Source organism: Cervus elaphus, chromosome 2 (genome assembly GCF_910594005.1).
Source record: "Cervus elaphus chromosome 2, mCerEla1.1, whole genome shotgun sequence".
In the NCBI taxonomy this organism is placed as follows: Eukaryota; Metazoa; Chordata; class Mammalia; order Artiodactyla; family Cervidae; genus Cervus; species Cervus elaphus.
The window spans coordinates 31953660-31981143 of NC_057816.1; the positions used below are offsets into that span (position 1 = coordinate 31953660).

Consider the following 27484-nt stretch of genomic DNA (forward strand, 5'->3'; position numbering starts at 1 on the left):
GCTTAAATTTCAGGGCACTTTAATACATCCTGCGTAATTTGTAGTAACTCCTAGCCCACAAGTCAGATGAGCTGAATTTCAAACAGCCATAGCATTGCACCTTTAGAGGTAACGTCAGGGATGTACCTTTCTTAGAGTCAGGCATTTGTTAGCACATCAATTACACAGGTCTTTTTAAAAATTGTCCAAATGCCCTATGAAAATTTAAAAAGAGAATTAAGAGAAAACAATGGTCATCCCCAACAGCCAGTTATTTGGCTGGTTCACGTCTCTTAATAAATACCTCCTTAAACCTCACCAAAGGTGTGCTACAGAGTGAAAAGAAGCGTGGAAGAGTATGGATGCATTGATGTAAATATATTCCCATTAGTGGAAAACAACCTGACTACATGCCATGCTGCCCAAAGCTATCACAACACCCCTGAGCTTGTATTAGAGCTAGAGAATTCATGTACCCTAACTCAGCCCATCCTCTCCTTCAGGCTGCAAATCAAATGAAACATGGAATAAGAAGGGGAAAAGTCCACAGCCTTTAAAACCAAATATGCCTGACTCTCTATCCCAGATTTGCTGCTTAAGAGTTATTTAACCTCTCTGGATCTCAGTTTCCTCATCTGTAAACAGGGAATAATAACCTCCTTCCAGGGTTGTTTGGAAGATCAGTGATAAAATATATGAAGTATTTAAACAGCATGTGGAATATAGTATATTTAAACAGTAAGTGGAATATATATATGTGGAATATAGGTATTCAATAAATGGCTAAAAAATTAGTAGTAGTATTCAATGGCAAAGGTGAATTACTGTGAATACAGAAACGAAAGCTGAGGAAAGTAATTATCACTAGGTTTCCTCAGGATATACTTTTAACTAAAAGAAATGAGAAAGAGAAAACAAAATCCAAGACCTTCAGACCACCAAAGCTACACTGCAGAAAAAGAGGCCAAAATTTCCTGCTAAGTCAGCAGAGGATACAAGCTGGATCATCCATGTCTGGTTCAGCTGTGTCAAAAAACGGGTGGGTGCTCAGCAGCTCAGGCACCAAGGGAAGCACCAGGGTTGGATGCCGACTTCCCAGAAACTTTAAGCATCTGAAACAAACAGAATGAGAGCCCTCTTTAGTAAGTTAATAAATGCTTTAAAAAGCACCAGGAACTGGAATCAGAAAACATAAATCGGAATTACAAATTCTCAACCATCTACTTTTGTGACTTCTGTGACTTCTGGTCATTCAATTATTCTGGAACTCAATTAATTCATCTAAAAACTTGGTTATTATAGAGATAAAAGAGCTGATATAGCAGATATTTCTCAAAGTTATTTAACTAATAACCATTTCCCCCAACTTCACTGCCAAGAGACCCTGATTTTACTCAGGCATCAGATAGGTAGTAAAGTACTCAATGAAGGTAGGCTCAGCCCTAGGGCTCAACCATAACTGGTCTAAACTCATCAGGGCAAAATGACTGAGGATGGTGATGATAGCTACGAAATAAAAAGATGCTTGCTCTTTGGAAGGAAAGGTATGACAAATCTAGACAATGTATTAAAAAGCAGAGACATCACTTTGCCAACAAAGGTTCATACAGTCAAAGCTATGGTTTTTCTGGCTGTCGTGTACGGATGTGAAAGTTGGACCATAAAGATGGCTGAGTGCCAAAGAATTGATGCTTTTGAATTGTGGTGCTGGAGAAGACTCTGGAGAATTCCTTGGACTGCAAGATCAAACTAGTCAATCCTAAAGGAAATCAACCCTGAATATTCACTGGGAGGACTGATGCTGAAGCTCCAATACTTTGGCCACCTGATGGCAAGAGCCAACTCATTGGAAAAGACCCTGATGCTGGGAAAGACTGAAGGCAAAAGGAGAAGGGAGGGGCAGAGGATGAGATGGAAACTCTGGAAGATAGTGAAGGACAGGGGAGCCTGGTATGCTGCAGTTCACGGGGTCGCAAAGAGTCGGACCCTACTTAGTGTCTGAACAACAACAACATCATGGCAATCCCAATCCCATTTTACAGTGACTGGTTTGCAAGTAGTCAAGTAACCTAGTTCTGGTCAATGGAACAGGAGGTCAACTCTGCTGGGGAATTTCTCAGGAATGTTTTCTTAACCAAATGAAAAAAAGTGCATGCAAATAAACATATCTATTAAACAGAAACAAACTTACAGATATAGAGGACAGATTTGTGGTTGCCAAAAGGGGACAAGGGTGGGGTAGGAAAGGATTGTGAGTTTGAGATTAGCAAGTGGAAACTATTATATATAGGATGGATACACAACAAGGTTCTACTGTATAGCACAGGCAACTATATTCAATATCCAGTGATAAATCATAATGGAAAAGAATATGAAAAATAACATACGAATATAACTAAATCACTTTGCTATATAGCAGAAAGTAACACAACATTATAAAGCAACTATAATTCAATAAATTTTTCTAAGAAAAGAAACAAAAAAATGCATAGAGGGAATGCCCTTTTCTCTCTTTCTTAAGATACTGTCTTATGAGACAGCCATTTTGCAACTATGAGAAGAAAGCCAACAGAATAACAAACAAAAAAATCAACCAGAGTACTAATTGTGTTAAACTGTTGAATGACTAACCCTGAAATCAACTCTCTGACTTTTTTGTTAAGCAAAAAAACTAGACAGTATTTAAGCCCCTTTTAATCAGATTTTCTGTTACTTGTAGACAAAAGCATTCTAACTGATTTACTAGGTGAAGTTCTAAAATCAGAAGAGACCTGATCTGAAACAAGAAACTTAATAACTATGTGGCCTTGAACAGATATATTTCTTACCTACAAATGAGATAAAATATAATTACCTTATACAGTTGCTATAAGGATTAAATGAAATAATGAAAAGTATTAGCAAAGTGTCTGCCATTATATAATAAGAACTCAATTAACTATTAGTTTAGCTATTATTAATTGGCTATTAGTTAACTACTATGATTACATGAATGCCCTTTATAAGACATAAAAAACTACATACGTGCTGGTATTTAGGCATTTTTCTTATTTTTAATAAATTTCCAGTGTAGGAGGTGTGAATTAAAAAGAAACACAGAACTTTATTTAATGCTCTCATTGAGTTTATAATCTGAGGCAATGATAACTAACACTACAAGGTAATGAACTACTAAATGACAGTTTGATATCATTTTCTTTCCACCTGTCAAAGGCAGAAGAGATCACCGTGACCAGAGAAAGTTTCACAAAGGAGATGAGTCTTCACCAAGGACTGGAAAGTAAGATCAGTGAAAGAGAGAAAACAAACCCTATGAACAAACTGATAGGAGTATGGGGTATGAAAGGCATCGCATTCAAAACACTTGATACTGTAAGGAAAGTACACTTTTCCCCAGTCTTGATTTCTTTCTGTGTGGAAAGAACTTAATTCACTAGTTTTCTGACCTCTCTCAGCCCCTTTACTCGCTATGCCTCAGGGGACATTGTATCCCCACATCCCAAATGACTGAGTGCTCCCTGAAGGCAATCAAGAAACGCACAATGAATTGAGCTGAAAAAACATCAAGAAATGCGAAACAGAAAACCAGATAATAGAAATATTACCTATAGCAAGATTTCCTGGTATTTTTAACTTTTAGTATATCTTGATTTGGCCTGATTTGTACCTGATTGGACCCATAGTTTTTCTAATTTTGGTAATAATTTTTTAAAATAAATCATATATTTGGAGTGATCTCATCATGTAAATTCGTTGAAATATGTGGAGTACAACAATGAACAGTTTATAGTAAATGTTCCAAATAGGAAAAGGAGTATGTCAAGGCTGTATATCGTCACCCTGCTTATTTAACTTATATGCAGAGTACATCATGAGAAACGCTGGGCTGGAAGAAGCACAAGTTGGAATCAAGATTGCCGGGAGAAATATTAATAACCTCAGATTTGCAGATGACACCACCCTTATGGCAGAAAGTGAAGAGGAACTAAAAAGCCTCTTGATGAAAGTGAAGCAGAGTGAAAAAGTTGGCTTAAAGCTCAACATTCATAAAACTAAGATCATGGCATCTGGTCCCATCACTTCATGGGAAATGGATGGGGAACCAATGGAAACAGTGTCAGACTTTATTTTTTGGGGCTCCAAAATCACTGCAGATGGTGATTGCAGCCATGAAATTAAAAGACGCTTACTCCTTGGAAGGAAAGTTATGACCATCCTGGATAGCATATTTAAAAGCAGAGACACTACTTTGCCAACAAAGGTCCGTCTAGTCAAGGCTATGGTTTTTCCAGTAGTCATGTATGGATGTGAGAGTTGGACTGTGAAGAAAGCTGAGCGCCAAAGAATTGATGCTTTTGAACTGTGGTGTTGGAGAAGACTCTTGAGAGTCCCTTGGACTGCAAGAAGATCCACCCAGTCCATCCTAAAGGAGATCAGTCCTGGGTGTTCATTGGAAGGACTGATGTTGAAGCTGAAACTCATGCGAAGTTTGGCTACCTCATGTGAAGAGTTGACTCATTGGAAAAGACCCTAATGCTGGGAAGGATTGGGGGCAGGAGGAGGAGGGGACGGCAGAGGATGAGATGGCTGGATGGCATCACTGACTCGATGGACATGGGTTTGAGTTGACTCGGAGTTGGTGATGGACGGGGGCCTGGCGTGCTGCGATTCATGGGGTCGCAAAGAGTCGGACGTGACTGAGCGACTGAACTGAACTGAACTGATGCAAGTAGCTCTTCAAACAGCAATTCATGAACAGTGTTAAGCCTAATTCTAAACTAGAGGTAATCCAGGGAATCATGATTTTCCATCTGAAGATCAAATACTTACCCTCCCTCTAATCTTCACAATGATGGTAATAGACAAAGGAGTGACTAACATCATATAGGAGGAAAAGGGAATCTACAGACTCATCTCTGTATCTCCAAAAGTTACCATAGGGCTTGGCACAGAGTAAGCACATGGCAGGTGTATTACATTTGCTATGTGGACGGATGGACAAATGAATAACCTAAAATATGATATTCAGTTTAGGAACCAGACTCTTAAGGGTATGGCTAAGTTGAATCAGGTTTCTAAAGTGAAGGCAAAATTGAAGGCCGTATCTCAATCCATGATGATCCACTGAATAATGTCAACACTGTCCATTTAACACATTATCAGACTCAGCAAGCAAATGAGAAAAAAAAAAATCCTTACTTCCATATGGAGTCCCTATCAGTAGGGTACTTGGTTAAATTTTTTAGCAGCTCCACCAGTGCAAGATGAATCCCTTCTTTGGTTGAAACATTAGTACAGCATAGGAGTTCATGAAGAGCCTCTCTAATATCTCTAGATGAATCCTTAAAAAAAAAAAAGGTAACAATAATAATAAAAGCAATCACTATGGATTAGCTATTTATGGAGGACTGTACAAGTTAAAGTGGGAGTATAAGGCAAACAGCCCCTCTCAAAGGGGAGGGGCTAGTAATTGAAAAGACTTCACAGAGGAGGTAAAATCTGAAATGATATTTGAAGAATTCATCCATTTGTTCATTCATTCATTTGTACACTCAACATTTACAGAATACTTTATTATACAGTCAACATTTATCAGTACCTACTATGTACCAAGTGTTAGGGATAGAGCCATAATTAAAATCGAATCCCTGCTCTCAGGAGCTTCCTTCCAGTGAAAAGACAAAAATAAACAGCTAAAGGACTGCCCTGGTGATCCAGTGGTTAAGAATCCACCTGCCAATGCAATGGACACAGGTTCCATCTCTAGTCTGGGAAGATTCCACATACCTCAGGGCAACTAAGCCCATGCATTACAACTACTGAAGCCTGCATGTCCTAGAGTCAGTGTTCTGCAACGAGAAGCCACGGCAATGGGTAGCCCAAGCACCGCAACTAGAGAGTAGCCCCTGCTTGCTGCAACTAGAGAAAGCCCATGCGCAGCAAGGAGGACCTAGCACATCCTAGGTAAGTAAGATATGAGAAACTATAAAGAAGGTTAAGGATAAGAGTGCTAGGACTGGAGGGTTATTTTATGTGGCATGATCAAAGGGAACAGCAAACATAAAGGCTATGTTTGAAAGGCAAAAGCACGTTGAAAAAATAGCAGTGTGGCTAGGGCAGATAAACAAAAAAAGAGGAGGTACCAGGTGATGTCAGAAAGTGGCCTCTTCCCTCCCCAATACCTTCTGCTCAACCTCACTAAAATGATTAGAAAAGGTCACCAACAACTTCTTAATGCTAACGTAAACAGACACCTATCAGTTTTACTCTTATTGATATCTTCATAGCATTTTTTGCCAGTTCTTTGAAACTTTTTAACAAAGACAATTTGAAGCATCTATAAATAAGCAGAGACAAGAAACCCCCCAGTCTCAACTATTAACTCACAGCCAATCATGCTTCATCCATACCTTTAACCACCCCTCCCAAATTATTTTGAATCCAGTCAGAGAAATCATAGCATTCTGTTGGTAAATATTGCCATAATACTTCTTTTTTTTTTTTTTATAATACTTCTTTTTAAAAATAAGTCTTTATTTTTTTTAAAAATCCATAAAACCAATACAATGCCTAACATTTTAATAATTCTTTAATATCAAATATCCACCCCATAATCAAATTTCCCCTACTCAAAAAGGTTTTACTTGTTCTAATCAGGCTCCAAGAATGTTTACCCATTGCAGTTGGGTAATATGCCCCTTAAGTATCTTTTAATATGTAAAATCTCTTTACATCTCACTTTTTTTACCCCTTGCAATTTCTCCCCTGTATATCTTGAGATGGTAGTTTGATTTACAGGCTTGATCAGAATCAGGTTCAATTTTTTTATAAGACCACTTCACAGGTGGTACCGTATACTTCCCTCAGCAACTATATATTTCTCCTTTGTGATATTACTAACCATTGAAGATCACTGCCTAGATCTAGTAATTCATTAAAGTTGTAAAACAATGATATGTAAATTCTATCATTCTTGATTCATTAACTGGAATACTTCTACAAGAGAAACTTCCCTTTATCACCTAGCTGGTTGTCTTGAAGTTCCATTTGTATAGGAAAAGGAAGGATAAATGCTTGATTCCTTAACTTACCAGTTTTCAAAATAATGAGTTGATTACTATGCATCTTCCAATGTGACTAGTGACTTGCTTTACTTAATTATTATAAAATCATGGGTTTCATATTTGCAGTTGTAATCTTAATGAGATGTTTCACCTTTGGCCAGTGAGAGACTATTTAAGTCATCTCCTGGGTCTTTTGATAGGAGCCTAAAGGTGTTTGATAGCTAATATCTGCTTTCTGTATGACAAGGCAGTACAAGGTTATCTTGTTATGTTTCCTGCACCACACCTGGAATCAGCCATTTCTCTTCTGCATTTTGGTTACTTTTAGCAGGAAACGGGATCTCCAAAGCAATTTTTTTTAAAGTCAGGTTTATTGATATATGTTTTACATTCTATAATAAAATTCATCCTTTTTAGTGCACACTTCCATGAGTCTAACAAATCCATATAGTTATGTAACCACCATCACAATCACGATATAAAACACCTGCATCACTCAAACACTTTCCTAGTGTCCCTCTGTAGTCTAACCCTCACCCCAGTTTCTAGCAATCACTGATGCATTTTCTGCTACACTTTTGTCTTTCCAAAATGTCATATAAATGAAATCACAGAGCATGCTGCTTCTCCTGCCTGGTTACTTTCACTTACCATAATGTATCCATGTTGTTACATGTATCAGCAGCTACTCATTTTTAATTTTATTTATTCATTTTAACCAGAATGACTGCAGGGTGCTAACTGATTTTTTTGTGGGTTGTTTTTTTTTTTTTTAACTTTATGTATTTATTTGGCTCCTCCCAATTCCTTGGATATATCATATCCACTTTTACCTCTGGATCCTTAAAACACTGCTCCCTCTTGGTACCCTTCCACCCCACTACCATCAGTGCCACGCCTTCCCAAGAAAATTCTTTATATACCTGAATCTAATATAATATAGCAAGTCAACTATACTTTCATTTAAAAAAAAAGAAAGAAAATTCCTCATTAAGTCCTACTCCTTCAAGTATCCACTACAGCATTCCTTCTTTCTTCCCTATCTTCCCAACCTTACCTCGGCTAACTCAGATTAGATACTCTGTGTTCCCAGGGCATGCCATCCTTTCCTGATCATAGCATTACTAAGCTTTATTCAAATTTCCTGTTTAACAGTCTCCTCCATCATGAAGGAGCTGTGTGATCAGAAAGCAGAATTGTGCTACCTCTTCACTATTTTATCACCAATGTCTGGCAAAAAAAAAAAAAGGAAAGAAAGAAAAGCAGCACTCAGTAGGTACTGATGAAGAAATGCGTAACAAACTGTGATCATTCACCTCTAACACAGCCAGGACAGTGTCAAGCTGATCCTCTCGAAGGGTGATATTGTTAGAGATTTTTCTCATGGTATGTATGGACTGTAGACGTACTTCCTCAATTTCATCATTAAACATGTCAACCAGGAAATCAAGGCACTTCTCAGCAAAAGAGGGTGAAGACTGGGCCAGCATGCAGAGTGCCTCCACAGCCGCAATGCGGACCTCTAGAGAGAAGGGAACAAACAAAACTGTATGTCAAGTTAAGACCCATGGATGAAATGCAAGGACTCCTCATTCAGGCTTGTGTTTCCCCCTTTACTCCTCTCACTCTGCAAACTCTCTCTGGGAGATCTCCTCCAAGTCTGTAGATCCTGCCACTGCCTTCACAGGGACCTACAAACAAGGACGCTGGTACCACAGAACTGAGGTTTAGATCTTAAATCCACAGACATGTGATCAAGTCACATGCCTATCTCCATTAATTTAAATTTCTTGAAAACTCAGTTGTCTTATCTCAATATTCCAACCACAGTACTTTTTAAAAAAGCACTTTTCAAACAGCATTATTAAGATCAAAAAAGGCTCAAGTATCGTTATTCTCAATCTAGAGATAAGACTCAGCAAAGTGGATAAACTTGCCTCAAAGTGAGAGCAGAGATAAGACTAGTACTCTGGTCTGCTAATTCTAGACTAGTGTCATGTAGGGGTTAAGGGTACTGGCTCTGGAATGACAGCGGTCTCACAGTGAATTGCAAAAAGTAATCCATCCACTAACTTGGACGGTGATCTTGAATAAGTAACTTAACTTCACAGCACTTCAAGAGAATACTCCTTTTCTTACAGAGCAGTTAGGAGGAATAAATGACATAATGTGGGGAAAGCACGTAGCACACTGTCTGGCACATGTTAAAGGCTCAATAAACATTAACTATGATACAGGTACAGATCTTGTAAGCACCTGAAAACCGAGGCATGTCCCCTATCTCTTTATAAGCTCAGAACATGTAACAGTGAGGCCACTGAGTCCAGGAAGCCCTTCCTTCATTCACTGACAGTGCACCCTGAACATGCACTATATGCCAGGCCCTGTGCTGAGTGTTGGGATATAGAGATGAGAGAGGAGTAAGTTACAGACCGTGCTCACAAGGCTTCCACACATGCCTGTTTCATTCCAATGATTCCCACTGGGTTCTATAACATAATGTACAGTTTCAAAAAAGCCTTCAACTGCAGTTAAACCCTCAAATATAGTTCAGTTTTTTGTATAAGAAAGGTTTTCAGTTCAGTTCAATTCAGTCACTCAGTTGTGTCTGACTCTTTGGGACTCCATGAATCGCAGCACGCCAGGCCTCCCTGTCCATCACCAACTCCCGGAGTTTACTCAAACTCATGTCCATCGAGTCGGTGATGCCATCCAACCATCTCATCCTCTGTCGTCCCCTTCTTCTCCTGCCCCCAATCCCTCCCAGCATTAGGGTCTTTTCCAATGAGTCAACTCTTCGCATGAGGTGGCCAAAGTACTGGAGTTTCAGGAAACAGTGTCAGACTTTATTTTTTGGGGTCCAATATCACTGCAGATGGTGACTGCAGCCATGAAATTAAAAGACGCTTACTCCTTGGAAAGAAATTAATGACCAACCTAGATAGCATATTAAAAAGCAGAGACATTACTTTGCCAACAAAGGTCCGTCTAGTCAAGGCTATGGTTTTTTCAGTGGTTATGTATGAATGTGAGAGTTGGGACTGAGAAGAAAGAAAGGTTTTACAGACACTTAAAAACAGAATTACTACATTAAAGGGAGATGACTCAGATTTTTCTTGGTAGTTATAAATTCCTCCTTTTCATCAGAAGGGAAGGATTTGCTCTGTATCACAATAATATAATTTAAACATGAAATTGCTAATAATTACAAAACAAGACAGAGATGGACCCAAATATTTTAAATGCTGACCCTGCTTCCAAGGGCTTTATCGGTTATGCAGCACTGACTCATATGTAAGTCCAGCAAGTGTTATCAAGGGAATCACAGAAAAACTTCTGATCAACATGAGGTAATCAGAATGACCTGACCTGATGCAATTCCAAGCAGAAGCAAAGACACTTGGTTTTCTACTTTGCCATGCATAGCTCAGCTACAGGTAGCTAAATTAACATTTCCTACTGAACTTTTTGGAATGTTGAAAATACGTGACAGTCTCCTTAAGGATCCAGGGCAGAGAAAAGGAACTAGCTTGCTCCAGAAAAAAAAAAAAGATTGATCCTCTGGTATCTTAACATGCGTAATCAGGTTCTAGTTTTGTTACTTACCAGCTTCACATACCATCTCCTAGCCACCAAAGACTAGAGTAGTCTACTGCCTCACACAGTGATGAATGGTACAATGGAAACTCACAGGTCATATTAAGAAAACGCAGAAGAGGCACACAGTCTACTGAACAGGATCACAGGCAGCATTCTGGTAAGTGACCCCTAAAATAGTACCAGATGGAGTTGCTGGGCCAGAAGAAAGAAAAAGGGCCTTCCTACACAGAGGAAGCACATGTAAAGGCCCAGGAAGGAGGGAGAACATGCAACAAGAGGACTAGAACTGTGTGATACTATTGATACACTAGAGGCTACAGCCAATGAAACAGGCTCCATTTCACCCAGCAAATGTATCCCTAAGACCCTGACTGACCCAGAATTTTATAAATATGATTAGAGAGCTGCTGTACCTGATGCTCGTTATGATCTCCTCATTTTCCAAAGTCAAGTGCCTTTAATTAGACCTTAGTGACAAACTAAAAACTATAGAAATAAACCACATAAACATTAACTGTGATTAAATTCATTTGTAGAAACTAAACACAGCAAAAATGCTAGTAGAAACAAAATAGATTCTAGCTATCTGCCTTAGGATAAACTGGATTTTAATAACTGGAATTCCTTATTATCTAACACTATTTAAATTTTTCATTCATATATCAAGTTCATGGGGAAAAAAAGCAGAGGCAGCTTTAATTTCCATGTATATAGAAAGCCTTAAAGCAAACTGAATAGAGTAACCCAATTGTTCTATCCATTAACAGAAAAACTGTCTTTCCAAAGTAATTTTCTCACTCTTCTAAGAGATTCTGTTCTAAGGTTATCATTTTTGTAGGCATTTTAAAGACCTCAGTTCTAATCCTCTGACACAATCTTACTATAAAATTTGGACAATCAACATTATCTCCTTAGGTATGTTAGCCTAACTGAAAATATGATGTTGGAGTCACTCAACTCAAAGCACTATGTGTGATATATGTGAGATGGACAGCATCACACTGTGGACATGCTAAGAGCTTTGCAAGGGCTTCTATTACTGGTTAAAATGCAATAACAAAGCCAGATTAATCCTTCTTTCTGAAACAACTAAACAACTAAAAACAGACAAAATATATCAAAGAAAAGTATTCAACACATCATATGTCAGGCAGTAAAAGGGAGTGATCTCTGAGAGACAGGAAATAAAAAGAGGTGAGCTCTGTGATTATACCAGTTTACTGTCTGTAGAGTTCCCAGGTTGTAGGTCTCCCTGAGTTCAGAAGACAGAGCTGGGAGTTCAGAGGACAGAGCTGTGATTAGAGTTAGAGGGCAAAGTACAGAATGGAAAGAAGGGCACAGACAGAGCAAGCTTGGGAGACCTGCAGAGGGTCCTCCTAAGTCTTCAGTCAATTTCTGATCTGTGAAGAAACTACCCAAGGCCTGAGAAAGAACCTCTCGAGGATTTGAGGAAACAATCTCCAAAATTCACACATGGTCAAAAAGTTTTTTCAGAAGGGTTTGTTTTACTAGTAGAGAAAAATAACCCTGAGGCTTTGTGCTACTCCAGCCCACCTAAAAAAGCTTAAAAATAAAACCTGAGCTAACTGCTTTCTAGAACAAAGCTCAAGAATACTTACAGGAATATAACAATGTTTAGCACCCAATAAAGTAAAATTCAGGGTGTCTGGCATCCAATCACAAATTACCAGGCATGCATAGAAGCAGGAAAATATAATCCATAATGAAGAGAAAAATCAACCAATCAAAACCAACCCAGCAATCACAAAAGTAATAGAGCTAGAAGACAATGACATTAGAACAGTTACTGCAAATACATTCTCTGTTGACAAAGCTACAGGAAAGAGTAAACATATTAAGTAGCGACACAGAAGACATTAAAGAAAAGAAACTTAAATTATAATCAAACTTCTAGGGGTGACAATTAAAATGTCTGAGGTGAAAAATATACCAGATGGAATCAATATCAGATTAGACACTGCAGAAGAAAAGATTAGGTAAGACAAAACAATAAACATTATTCAAAATGAAACAAAGAGAAAAAAGACTAAAAAGTGGAAAAAAAAGAACAGAGCACCTCTGAGTTGCAGGACAAACTCAGTAGCCTAATATATATGTAACTGGGAGACCCTAAAGGAGCATGGGTTCAGGAAAATATTTAAAGAAATAACAACCAAAGATTTTTCAAATTTGATAAAAACTACAAACCCATAGATCCAAGAAGCTCAATAAACTCCAAGCATATGAAATATGAAGAAAATTATACCAAGGCATATCATAATTAAATCATTTAAAACCAGTAATAAAGAGAAAACCTTAAAAACAGATAGTAAATAAAGATACACTACATACAGAAAAACAGAAATTTTAAATTACAGCAGGGCTTCCCTGGTAGTCAAGTGGTTAAAAATGCACCTTGCAATGCAGGGTCCAGGAAAATCCCACATGCTCTAGAACAACTAAGCCCTCAAGCTGCAATTAATGAGCCCATGGGCCTAGAGCCCATGCTTCAAAACAAGAGAAGCCACTGTAACAGGAGCCTGTGCACCACAACTAGAGAAAAGCCTCTGCACAGCAACAAAGATCCAACAGTCAAAAATATAAATAAGTTAAAAAAAAAAAATGACAGCAGACTTCTCAACAGAACTGAAAAACTGTGGAACAAGATCTTTAAAGGACAAAAAAAAGAACAAATAAATAAACCACTATTAATCTAGAATTGGATTCCCAGGGAAATGTCTTTCAAAAATGAAATGGGACTTCCCTGGTGGTACAATGGATAAGAATCCTCCTGCCAATGCAGGGGACACAGGTTCCATCCCTGGTCTGGGAAGATTCCACATGCCAAGGAACAACTAGGCCTATGCACCACAATTACTGAGGCTGCTCTCCAGAGCCCGTGACCACAACTACTCAGCCCATGTGCTGCAACTACTGAAGCCTGTGTGCCTAGAGCCTGTATTCCGTGACGAGAAGCCACTGCAATGAGAAGCTGGGGCACTGCAACGAAGAGTAGCCCCTGCTCACTCCAACTACAGAAAGCCCAAGTGCAGCAATGAAGAGCCAGCACAAGCAAAAATATGCAAATAAATAATAAAAGAATTATTTTTAAAAAATGAAGGTGAAATAAAGTCTTCAGTGAGTGACTGTGAAGATCAAGTGAGACAATCTGTATCACTCAATACAATGCGAGTGACATAGCAGCCACTCAGTAAGTGGGCACTGGTATTATTATGAAGTCATTCTTACCGTACATCTCATCTTCCAATCCATGAACAAAGGCTCCACAAGCTCCCGACTCAATCAGGTTCACAGCCCCCGTATCTATCTCTTCCTTGGGAGCGTCATCTCCCCACTTCCTGCCGCTGGAAAACTCCCCCGAACTGTACAGTTCCTTGGCACGCTCATGTGCAGTGCGTTTCCTCTGCAGAAGAGAACAGTTGCCACTTGCTGAGATTCATGAGACAATAGTCAAGTTGCACACCAAGAACATGAGAAAGCGGGAAATAAAGACTGCTCTCGGGGGCTCCCCTGGTCGCCTAGTGGTTAAGAATCTGCCTGTCAATGCAGAGGACATGGGTTCAGTCCCTGGTCTGGGAAGATCCCACATGCCATGGGGCAACTAAGCCCGTGCACCTACTAAGCCCAAACTGTAGAGCCCATAAGCCCCAGCTACTGCAGCCCACACACCTGGAGCCCATGAGCTGCAACAACAGAAGCCCCTGCTCTCCACAACTAGAGAAAGCCTGTGTAGCAATGAAGACCCAGCACAACGAAAAAATAAAAATTTTAAAGTAAATAAATATATCTTGAAAAAAAAAGACTGCTCTCTGAAAGTTACAGTAAAAAAAAAAAACATTCAATAGCCATCAGAGCAGAGATATGCAAATTCAACTTGAAGCAAAGACAAAGACTCTCTGGTCTATCATAGTTGATAGTAATCTTATCAAAGACAGTAACTTTATTAAGGGGCTTCCCAAGTGGCTCACTTGGTAAAGAATCTGCCTGCCAATGCAGGAGTGTAGGAGACCTGGGTTCAATACCAGGGTTGGGAATATTCCCTGGAGGAGAAAATGGCTAACCACTCCTGTATTTTTGCTGGGATAATCCCATGGACAGAAGAAGCCTGGAGGGTTTACAGTCCACGGGGTCACAAAGAAGTCCGACATGACTGAGTGACTGAAGACACACACCCACAGCTTTATTAAAAAAAACACAAGAATATTCATCAGAGAGGTGGTTATGTTTGCCATGGCAACACAGGGAAGGGAGAACTAGAGAGGTTAAATAATGGCAGTATCCCTCTAAGCATCATCCTGCGTAGACAATACTCTAGTCCTAGAAAAGAATTGTTTTCAAACCATAGGACTATGCTTTATTTGAGCAACATTATGCTCACCAAGCAAGCCTCTAGTAAATTTACTTCCTACATAGGTTGCTTAAGGGGAGATATACTAGTTGGCTAAAGTAAATACTGAGTCTACTTGACAGTTACAGTTACCTTCATAAATGAATAAACTGGCATTCTGCTTTATTTTTTTAATTTATTTGGGTTCACCAGGTCTTTTATATATATTTTTATTTGTCTGCACTGGGTCTTAGTTGTCCCATGTTTGATCTTTGCTGCAGCATGTAGAATCCAGTTCCCTGACAGGGATTGAACCCTGGCCCCCTGCACTGAGAGCTCGGACTCTTATCCACTGGACCACCAGGGAAGTCCCCGGCAATCCGCCTTAGATATCAGATTCTATGAATCTTGCTGGAGTGAGACCACACCCTCACGGCTGATCATCTCAAAGGCACTGATGAAATACAGCACTTAAGCCTACAGGGATGTGGTTGCGACCCATTTGTATCTTGCAATGTATCTTAGGAACCCTTGAATTACCCATCCCTCATCATTCACCATGAGCATGTCCTTCTTTGCACTTCCACTCCAGTATACACAAAGAACACTGACGCAGTCACTGACCTCAAATGAAGGGAATGCCCTTCAAGAAGGCCATAGGGCAATGTTTCATGAAGCAAAGATATCAACTCTTCAACCATTCCTAAGAATTTATCTTATGGAATAAATCAAAAGAAAAGATCTAAAATCCACGGAGGTAATACTCTCTATATGATTTATAATGGTGGAAAAATTTAGGAGAAACTATAAATGTATAACAAAGGGCTACAAAATGATGATACATCTACTTAATGGGATATTCAGTTCAGCCGCTCAGTCATATCCGACTCTTTGCGACCCCATGAACTGCAGCACGCTAGGCCTCCCTGTCCATCACCAACTCCCAGAGTCCACCCAAACCCATGTCCATCGAGTCGATGATGCCATCCAACCATGTCATCCTCTGTCGTCCCCTTCTCCTCCTGCCCTCAATCTTTCCCAGCATCAGGGTCTTTTCCAATGGGATATTACACAATCAGTAAAAACTATAAGGTAACAAAATGAAAAAAGAATGTAGTGGTAAAGGTAAAAAGTAGACTACAAAATTATCTGTATATAATGATTCAATGTTTAAAACATGCATAAGAAACAGCTGAATACAAATACCTCAAAATGATGTGTTAAGAGTAGTGGGAATATGGGTAAACTGTTTCCCTTTTCCTTCTACTTGTCAAAGATTCTGATTCCTTATTAACACTTTTATAACTTAAAACTTAAGATACTGACAATAAATGATCCTATCATATTTTCAGACTCGTATCTGTTCCTGACAACTATGTCAGAGAACCATCAGTTAGTTTAAGGGCATTCTGTTACTGTTCAGAGTAACAGGATCCTGCTACTGTATTCTCATGTAAACTCTTCCATGAAAATTGCTATTGAAAGGAGTTCTAAGATGTCATACAATCTAACAAAATAAGACCAGATCTTTGTAGTTTCTAAAACAGAAAGTTAATCTTGCCTCTTCTTTGTAAAACACAACCCGAGAAAAGTATCTCATTAAGATAATTTAAGATGTAATGAAGTAACTTGTGATTTGGGTCAAGTTACTAAGAATTTGCAGGAGGGCAGAGCAACCCACTCCAGTGTTCTTGCCTGAAGAATCCCAAGGACAGAGCCTGGCAGGCTACAGTCCATAGCATCGCACAGTCGGTCACGACTGAAGCGACTTAGCACCCAGCACTAAGATTTTTAAATTAAAATGTAATCTAGTCACCCTACATTAATTTAACAAATTCATGGGCTGTAAAATTGAATCAACACAACCTGACATACAGCTCCACTGATTTTGGTTTCAGAAACCCAGTTTAAACAACAGAGAATTCAAGTTACCCTCAGATCTGACATCAGCTTCTTGTCAAGCGTCTGTTCCAAGAAATGAGAACTGACTTGCTCCATAGAGCCCTATAAAAAGGAAGAATCCAGAGCAAATTAAACAACTATTAAGACCCAAATATTATCTTAAAGTTCAGTTTGCTGCCAACTTAAGAGCATAAAGATAACATTATTCTTGATAGTAAAGATCCCTATGGATTTTGAATCATCAGGAAAATAATAAAACCATTAGCAGCAGCAGCAGCGGCACCAATACAGAGCTACTAGGTGTCAAGCATTGCTCTAAGTCCACATATTACATAATACACATATTAACTTATTTAATACTCACTACAACTCTATGAAGTAAATACTACTATTAGTCACAACTTATATAAGGTGAAAAGAAGGCACAAAAAGATGAAGCAACTCATTCAAGGTGATAAAGAGTGTAAATTATAGAGCTGGGCTATAAACCCAGGCTCCAGAATCCTTTGCCTTAACTACTACTATCCTTTTCTTTGCATTCTATTCATTCATTTGTCCATTCATTCCTTAAACAAATACATATTTAGCAACCATTTCTTTATATGCCTAGAGTTACCAGGAAGAGGAATACAAATACAAAAAGATATCAATTCTGCACTCAACAATTTCACATACTAGTGAGGAAAACTGACAAGAGATAACTGCATTATGGTATGAAATTTTATAAAATATCTGAAAGTTTTCATCCTGCTATAAGTCAAGCAGAATGGACTCTATTCGCTTTTTGTACAAGATGGACTTAAGTCTAAAGCCTATCATTTCATTTACGTTCTTGAAAGCCTGGCTTCTGCTTTCCTCTAGAGCTTACTCTTGTCACACATCACCCAAGTTGAACACTCCCTCTTACCAAAACGTACCAAACTGCTTGCAGTTTAACATGATATTGTAGTTTAGTATGATATTACAGTTCAGTATGATGTTAGTATGCATGATAGTGGACTCATATATTTCTGCTCACATTTTCTCCTTCCCTACTTCTTTACTTAGCTAACCCATACTCACCTTTCAAAGTCAACTAAGAAATTACCTCCTCCAAGAAGCTTTCTGCGCATGTGTTAGATGCTCTTTCCTAGAAGTACCAATAGTATAACTGATTGATTGCCTATGTCAATCTACCTGACCATCCACTCTTTTGAAGACACACATTATGCTCAGTTTGTTGAATTAATGAACATGTAGTCTAAAGACTAAATACAGTTTACTGATTACGGGTTTGTCTACTCAAGAGTTGGAGCAGCAGAGTTTACCTCTTGGCTTGCACAGAGGAACTAGTAAACCAGCAGGACCTCAGCTGTACAACCACAGCTCCCGATATACAACTGGACCCCCACGAGGAAGGAATGCTACATGGGCTTTAGAGCATCAAGTATCATTACTACCCATGTGGCCTTGGAAAAATTACACTTTCCTAAACCTTAGTTTTATTATTTATAAAATGAATAATATAATATCTACCTCAGTTTAAAAGAACTAAAAATTATTTGCAAAACATGAATATATATGAGTGTAAGTATGTAGGCATCTATTCACGTGTGCTAGCGTATAAGGAAGTGGGTGTATATGCATGTGTATATGGATATGCTTTTATGACTAAAAGCTTAGTAGGCTAGGAACTCAATAAATAGTAATAATTATTATTAGTAGTAAAATTAGACTATTAATTACTTTTGAAGTATAAACATAATAACATAATTTAGAGTTGATTGGATTTGAAATTACTGAAATAACATAAAGCACTTGACTCAAACTAGACTCTAAGTGAAAACTTTTTAACTCACCACTGTAATTCATTATTCATATAGCTTTACATACATAAATGAATTTTAGATTCTATAGGGTACAAAACCAAAAATTTGAATGACTCTGCTTTAAGGATTACTTTTCTAATCTGACTACTCAGATGACAATATATTATTGAATTATTCCTCTTAAACATCTCCTCACACACACATAGCACACTGCAGATGCTCAGTACATGTTGACTGAAAGAATCTGATGACTGAACTGTTCTGAATGTTAAAATATCCACAAATCAAAACAACGCTTTAAAATGTGAATTCAAAAATAAAATCACTAAAAGCTGGCTTGTTTATTATGGACAAGCAATATAATATATAAGCAGGAAAAAATGAAATCATCCAAATTCTTTATTTTTCCATGAAAATGCTTCACAAACGTCTTAGCAGTTACCCCCAAAATACTGATCGAAGTATTTGTGTCCAGTACAGTCAAGGCCAAACTTTTTAGCCAACAATCTTACTAAGACTAGCAGAGTTGGAGGTCCTCAAAAGAGCAGTGATCAAAAATAATTTCAGGCTTTCTTGCTGTGACACTAATATAAAGTTTTATAGATGGTTATATATATGTTTATACGTTGTAACCATCCCACCACCTTGCATAGGGTAGTATTTTACAAGTTATACACATTGTCACAGACAGGATCTCATTTGAGCATCATGACAGCCCTGTGAGGTAAACCTGAGAAATATGATAAGCCACTTGACAGATGAAGAAACTAAGTGACATGTCCAAGACAACACAGGTGTAAAATAAAGCTGAGTGTTACACCAACACTCCTTCTGTAAAACGGCTCTATCTCTGAAAAGTTAAAAAAATTTTTTCATAAATGTACTAGGATCCCCAAAGCCAAAACAGTAGGAAAGAGCGAGGCTAAAAGTCAGATTAGCAACTGAATCTCCTTCTATAACTTCCTATCTGTCTAAGTTAAATATTTACTTAGGCTCTCAGAGAATAATGAGATAAGAATAAGAATAATAAGAATAAATGACATAATGTAAGTGGCCTTATAGCAAAGTATGTAGGCCATATCAGGTGCTTAGTAACAGTGGCAGTTATTTTTACTATTATGGTCCTTTTTCTCTAGACTTTGGCTGTCTAATATGCTAACGAGATTAAATAGGATTATCTTTAAAATTCTTTCTAGTTCTAAAAGACTCTCTATGGGGAAATGAGCCTTTTCTATTTTAAGAAACATGAAGCTTTATAAAAGTGTATTCCACTTGTCCCTATCTAGCTTCTCAGAATGTCTGTACAAGTGTAACAGGTAATATGTTCATTAAATAAGATGCAACTTACCAATAGCTTTGCAGCTTGAACTCGAACCATCCAGGAGCCATCACTGACCATGTGACAAATTTTTCCAAACGCATCATCAACTAAGCGAATTTCTTCATTAGAAGAAGGGATTGGGACAATGCTATATTAAAATAAACCAAAAATGACAAAACATGAACCTAAAATTACAGGTTCAAAAAGCTGAGAATGACCAATGACAACTGACACACAAATAGAAATAACTGAATAATTCAAAACTTAGAATGATGAAATGCATTTCAGAGTAAACAAATCTCTCCAGGATTTCTTTATTTTTATTTGCACTGCAAATCTGTGTCTTAAATAAAAAGTATTTCACACCAAAAATTCAAAGATTTATGAGATACCACATAGTATCAACTACCACAAAGTATTTTATGTGGTAACAGCTACCACAGAGTACTTTATATCTTTAAGTTTAAACCAATATAAAATATATTTACATATCTGGTCCTAAATAAAAAGACAATTTCCAAATAGCAGTCTTTTTTGGGGGGGTGAGGGGTCTATAGCTTTATTAACTCATTCTGCTTTTTCAATTTCAATGTGTTTAATGAAGAAGAAAAAAACACTGCTTTTTCCTATAAAAGGAGTTCTTCTATAAAACAGAATAAATAATACCTATTTCTCCACATCAAAGAATCACTATGAGAATAAATTATTTAATTACTGTGAAAAAAAATTTTTTTTAACCAAACTGCACAGCTTGTGGGATCCTAATTCCCTTGGATCAGAGATTGAACACAGGTCCCAGCAGCGAAAGTGCCAAGTCCTAACCACTGAACAACCAGGGAATTCCTTATGAAAATATTTTTAACCAGGACAACAGTACATAAGGGATCATTATTCTCAAACTTACCTGGTATCTTTAGCTGACTTTTGTATTAACTAAAATGGGCCCCAAAGCATTTTAAAGACTTTTTTAAGGGGTGGGCAGAGGTGGAGGAGATAGCATTTGAGAATAGCCATCTATCTCTTCATCTATAGTTGAGGAAGCTGGGACCCAGAGAGATGAAGTACCTTTCCTAACATACACAGAAAGTTCAAGGCAGAGCTGAAAAGCAAGGCCCAGGCATCCTGATTTTCAGGGCCCATGCTTTTCTCCTATTCCACACTGCCTTCCAACATTCCTTTTCTGGAGGTAGGCTTTTTACATAGTGGGAGGAAAGAAAATGGCTTAGCAGTGAACAGAAGCTGGCTGACACCCATACTGACCTTTCAGGATAGAGCTGACTGACAACCCAGATTAGCTGGACTGCAGCACTGCGCACTTGTTCATAGTCATCAGAGAGCAGTTTACAAGCCTGCAAACAAGGATTCCAGAGTCTGTCAGTTCTGTGTCCTCCCAGGTGATGTTCAGACTACTTTCAAAATGAAGATAAAGCAGCTGGACCAGGATGCCAGTCAAAATATGTACATATGGCTTTAGCTTCTTCAACCTTTGCACAGTCTGTGTACCCTCCCACCCCATGTCTGAAAGGAGAACCAGAGACTGACAGCCCAAAAGCCAACTAGAATAGCATCAATCCTAGCAAAGCTTGGTCGGAGCCCACAGTGCTACCCTTATAGGCTCAAACACCAAAGGTGAGTTTTCCCCCTACCTGTAAATTCAGAGCACAAAAAAAAAAAAAAAAAAAAAATTCAGAGCACAAATTTCTGACTGACAGCCCACCTGAAAACTCAAGCACTCTAAATAAATGTACAATTTTAATGCTAAGCTGCCAAAAAGAGGCCAAATTTTCCTGTTTTACTCTGGTCTGAAATGGAATATCCCTACTCCACCTATAGTCAAAGCAACACCTTAGACTGCAACAACACCTAGAACTACGGCTTTTGAAATTTTAAAATCTTATACTCCATGCTCTGACTATAACATGCTACTCTATTGGTTCTTCCAAGGTCATAACTTACCCATCATCCCTGCTCTTCATCCCACTTGAGCTACCTATCTGTTTAAGCAAGGTCTCTCAATCTTGCTACTATTGACATTTTGGATTGGATAATTCTTTGTTGTGAGGGGCTGACCTGTGCAATATGTTTAGTAGCATCCCTGGCTCTAGCCATTAGTCATAGCACTGCACCCTCTTCCTCTCCCAAGCAACTGCAATACTCAAAAATACCTCCAAAAAAAAAAAAAAAAAACTTCTACACTAAATAATCAACGCAGGAGACATGGGTTTGATCCCTGACCCAGTAAGATCCCACGCGCTGCAGAGCAGTGAAGTCCCATGCACCACAACAACTGAGCCTGTGCTCTGGAGTCCAGGAGCCACGAATACTGAAGCCCACAGGCCCTAGAGCCCGTGCTCTGCAACAAGAGAAGCCACTGCAATGAGAAGTCCGTGCACCGCAACTAGCGAGTAGCCCCCGCTCACTGCAACCAGAGAAAATTCCACGCAGAAACGAAGGCCCAGCACAGCCAAAAATAAATAAATAAAATTATTAGAATAAAAAATACCTCCACACATCACCAAATATTCCCTGTGGCGGGGGGGGGGGGGGGGGCAAAATTACCTTGGCTGAAAACCACTGCTTTAATTCCATCTTTTCTGTCCAAATAAACCGCCTTCTCCTTGCTCTATACTCTTTCTTACTTCAGTCTCCTGAGAGCATTGCCTGCGTCATCACACAGGATGCCCTCTTCACTTGTGCTACAGCTGCTCCACAAACCTAAGACTTTTAAGGGCAGAGGAGCACTGGCAAAGAAGACCACACTCTCTAGGGGATGGGTGACTCATGACCTCAAACCTTATTAGCTGTACTCTGAAATAGCTTACACTCTGGCTCAACTTCCATTTCCCAAGGCAGCTTTTCTTAACCTTCCCCTCAGGACTTCTATCCCACTAACAGCCATAAGGCGACCTGTGTACCTGAGAAAAATCAAGGTTCTCAGGCACAAACCCACTCAGCTTCTCCATACCAGTTACAAGCTCATTTATTTCTGTATTCTCCCCCACCTTGTTTTCTCAATATCTTAGGGAAAAGGGTCCTTTCTAGTTCCTAATCCTATTTTTGCTATGGATCCCATCACTTCCTCACATGACCATCCCTTACCATCCTCCAAAAAGATCTTCCTTGTGACTCTCTATGATAGCATCCTATAGCTTTACCTCACAGCAATACTCATATGCTATAACTGTGCTTGCTTATTTATTAATTGCCGTCTTATCTACGAGACTGGGAAGGGCACAGGTCCCATCTAACATGCTTGGCATTACACAGCCAGCATTAGGTTCTCAGTAACATTTGCTGATGAATCAGCTCATGAATCTGATTTTCTGCCTCAAGGAACTTACTCTATCATTTACTCCCCTCTGCCTCTTTCATCATAACACTTATTGTTGCTGCTGTTTAGTTGCTAAGTCGCGTCTGACTCTTTTGTGACTCCACGGACTATAACCCACCAGGCTCCTCTATCCATTGGGTTTCCTAGGCAAGAATACTGGAGTGGGTTACCATTTCCTTCTCCAGGGGATCTTCCCGACCCAGGGATTGAACCCAAGTCTCCTACATTGGCAGGCAGATTCTTTACCACTGAGTCACCAGTGAAGACCACCATAAACTAGCTCTCCCAAAACACTAGGTCTCCTTCCAACATATAAATATACTTAGCAACTATCTGTAAAATATGACAACGACAAAAAAAAAAAAAAAAAAAAACCTTTATCCTATGCTCCCTTCTACCAGCTTCCACCCCACTTTAACATCAATCAAGTTTCTTCACTCATAGTCAATAATCACTTTAAACTGCCTCACCTCAACAGACCCTGATCTGGCGCTCCCCAATCACACCACTCTACTGAAATCGCTCTCTCTAAACTCACTAATGGCCACTTTGTTGCTTAGTCTAATGACCAGATTTCAGCCCTATCCTAAATGCCCTTTCACCAGCATTTTAACACTGTTGACTACGAGAATGCCCTCCTGCCTCTTCCGGAATATGTTTTTCCTCTTCCCCCATCAAGCTGCTCCTCAGTTCCATTCGAGGGCTCCTTCCTTAAATGTCTGGCCTTGTCCCTGGCTCCATCCTTCATTTCTTCCGATTTTCTTCCTCTCCCTGAATACTGATGACTCCAAATATTCACCTCCAGCTCTGATCTTTCCTGAGTTCCAGACCTGAAATCCTCCTCATGAGTATCCCATCAACTTCTCAAATTCAACATAATCAAAAGGGAACTCAGTATAGCAACTACTGCTGCCTATCTCAGAACCTCCCCCAGCATTCCACCCTCACTCTCTTGAGGTCCTCAGCATTGCTTGCCTAATTAACCAACACAGTTTTATGTCACTAAACACCTGAATCATCTGACTAACTCTTCTTCCTCTGTGTCTCTACAAGTTTCCTTTAATTATTTGGTTTCCCTCACAGTTTTCCTACAGGTCACACCATCATAACCATTCTGAACTCATTCTATTTCATTTGTAAAAGAACATACTTGGTTTACACAGCACTCATACTGGTTGGGTTTATTATCAGCTACCGCTAAAGGCTTAAAACCACTCGACAGGCTAACAAAATCTGGACTCTGAGCACGGATTTAGACTTCTTATCTCTGGATACATTCAATTATTCTACAAGAATAACTGTAAGGCCTTTTAGCTGGCACTCAATCAGCTTGTCCTAATGATACTATAACTTTATTGTGCTTTTCCTTATCAATGCTACAATAATCATGTGATATCTTTTCATCTGATCCCATGGTCTTGGTCATCCTCCTCCAGAAATACTTCAGTTTCTCAAGCGTGGTGCCCAGAATTGACTTCAGGTTTGAAGTCAATTTCAATCAACCAGACATCAGCACGACTACCACTTTCCTTACTCTGAGCTCTGTATACTCTGGTATTCACACTAAGCTACTGAAATCCTCCTAAATGTCCTCCTCACATGTACCAGTGCTATTCATTACATATCTCCATTCTCTTCTTAGAATGTATGTTGTGGATACATCATCACAACTAATACTGCCACTGTTAGCCAGATGAAGCTCTATGTTTTCAAATTCTGACAACCACTGTGATCCCTCCCAATTTCACAATACCTTCACCTCCCTCCTTTCAGACAGCAAGCATTTAAGGTACCTGATTGTAAATTGTTTGGTGTAACTTTAGTCCTCTTTCATGGAGCTGCAACTAGACAACAAAGATACAGTTTAAGTATTTGGAAAGGGAAAGTCAGTATTTCCAAAGTCTCCCCTCAATCTCACATATTTTTCCCCATTACATCCCATTAACATGGTTCCCTTTGGCCAAAGTCAGTGCTTTATAAATAAGAAATCTGACACCTGGACTTTTCCATAGAAATGCTCAAATGCTTAATAAATCTAACCCATGGGCTGTCCCAAGGGGATACCAGGAAGAATATGAAATAATGATAAGGAGGCTGAGGAAGAAACGGTTGACACCATCTCTCCCTAAGGAGCATTCCTCCCCCATAACTTTCACCTATGCTCTTGAAATACAAGGGTGCAACATGTACCTATTGTACCACGGTACCAAGTAACATCCCTCCCATGGACCTGGGATACAAGCTGTACCTTCCAGGTTTCAGAAATGCAGGTAAAAGCTACCATAGAAGCCCACAAGATAAGCAACTGTTATAAAGGAATGTGTGTCTTTGAGTTCTGTGATGCCACTAACACCTTCCTGAGAGTGTGGATAAAGTGTACCCTGGGGGATTCAGAATGTATCTATCCAGGGGGCATTAGCCATTAACTTAAAAAAAAAATGAAAAAAGAAAAGTACAAATAAAAAACAGACTCCATTTAGTTTCCATCATCATGTTTACCATGGCTTTTATAGCTGCTGTTCTGACACGTGGGTCCTGGTCATTAAAGTAATCCCCTATAATCTTCTGGACATCTCTGACAGCTAGGCCTTCTGCATCTTTTGTGACATTTTTCTCCAAAGAACCAAGATTTCCAAGTAACTGCAGACACTTATTTCTTACACCATGAGAGGTATCTGTCAGGTGCTATGAAAAGAGAAAACAAAAGGACATGATCAAGATATCTTAAAAATAAACAAAACACAGAAACAAAAGCACTGCATCAACTTCAGGAATGACTTCAAACACTACAGTCTCACTAGTCAGGTCTCATGTTTTCCTTTTTTTTTTTTTTTTTTGAGGGAGGGGTTGTTTGTTTTGGTCATGCTGTGTAGTTTGTGGGATCTTAGTTCCTCAACCAAAGATTGAACCCAGGCCCCAGCGGTAAAAGTGGCACTGGACTACCAGTGAATTCCCTTCATGTTCTTTGAGTATATATCTTCCAAAAAGAAGCATGAGTCCTGAAGACTCCCAGTTATTCAACATCATACTCCCAACAGCAAGCACCTGGCCTTGTAAACAATAGGTTACTTTAAATGTGATCCCTTAAACTGCATTTTATTTACTATCAATCTAAAAACAGAACAAAAATTTTTTAATTTTAATATCCATACAGAAACACGGAAAAATATTAAATGTACAGTTCAATAAATTTTCACAGAACACACACAGATAAGCATCTAGATAAAGAAGTAAACATGAAAAATGCTGATGTCCCATCCCAGTAACTACTCTACCACCATCGAAAATAGCCACCATCACCAAAGCAATCTTGAGAAAAAAGAACAAAGTTGGAGGAATCATGCTCCCTGCCTTTAGACTATACTACAAAGCTCCCATGATCAAAACAGTATATTAATGGCACAAAAACAGTCACAGAGATCAAGGGAACAGAAGGGAGAGCTAAGAAACGAATGCACAAACTTACAGTCAATTAATCTACAACAAACGAAGAAAAAATATACAATGGGGAAGACAGTCTCTTCAATAAGTGGTGCTGGGGAAACTGTACAGCTACATGTAAATCAGCTGTTTCATGAAATCAGAACATTTCCTCATACCATATACAAAAGTAAACTCAAAATGGATTAAATATATAAACATAAGACCAGAAACCATAAAACTCCCAGAGGAAAATACAGGCAGAACACTCTTTGACATAAATCACAGCTTTTTTTGTTGTTGTTGGATCTCTCCCCCAAAGCAAAGGAAACAAAAGCAACAATAAACAAATAGGACCTAACTAAACTTAAAAGCCTTTGCACAGCAAAGGAAACCATTGACAAAATGAAAAGACAACCAAGTAAATGGGAGAAAATATTTGTGAATAGTAAACAGCTTATATACCTCAATATCAAAAACAAACAAAAAACAAACTCAAACAACCTGATACAAACTGAGCAGAAGACCTGAATATACATTTTTCCAAAGACCTACAAATGGCCAATAGGCACATGAAAAGATGCTCAACTGAGCTAACTACCAGAGACAAGCAAATCAAAACCATCATGATATATATATCACCTTACATTTGTCAGAATGGCAATCATCAAAAAGAATACAAATAACAAATGTTGGCGAGGATGTGGATAA

General features: G+C 38.8%; 1 protein-coding gene across 2 annotated transcripts in view; it reads right to left on the minus strand.

Annotated features, from left to right (window-relative positions):
• The window catches only part of INTS4 (integrator complex subunit 4), a 99422-nt gene that overhangs the window by 33960 nt on the left and 37978 nt on the right, over window positions 1–27484 (minus strand). For both annotated transcript variants that reach the window (XM_043875470.1, XM_043875474.1), the window contains exons 5-13: window positions 25853–26038; window positions 25147–25197; window positions 21283–21371; window positions 20050–20170; window positions 16924–16995; window positions 13893–14067; window positions 8360–8565; window positions 5179–5321; window positions 976–1091 (exon numbers count right to left, since the gene is read on the minus strand). In XM_043875470.1, the coding sequence (XP_043731405.1) occupies window positions 976–1091; window positions 5179–5321; window positions 8360–8565; window positions 13893–14067; window positions 16924–16995; window positions 20050–20170; window positions 21283–21371; window positions 25147–25197; window positions 25853–26038 (1159 nt within the window). The remainder of the gene's footprint in view (window positions 1–975; window positions 1092–5178; window positions 5322–8359; window positions 8566–13892; window positions 14068–16923; window positions 16996–20049; window positions 20171–21282; window positions 21372–25146; window positions 25198–25852; window positions 26039–27484) is intronic.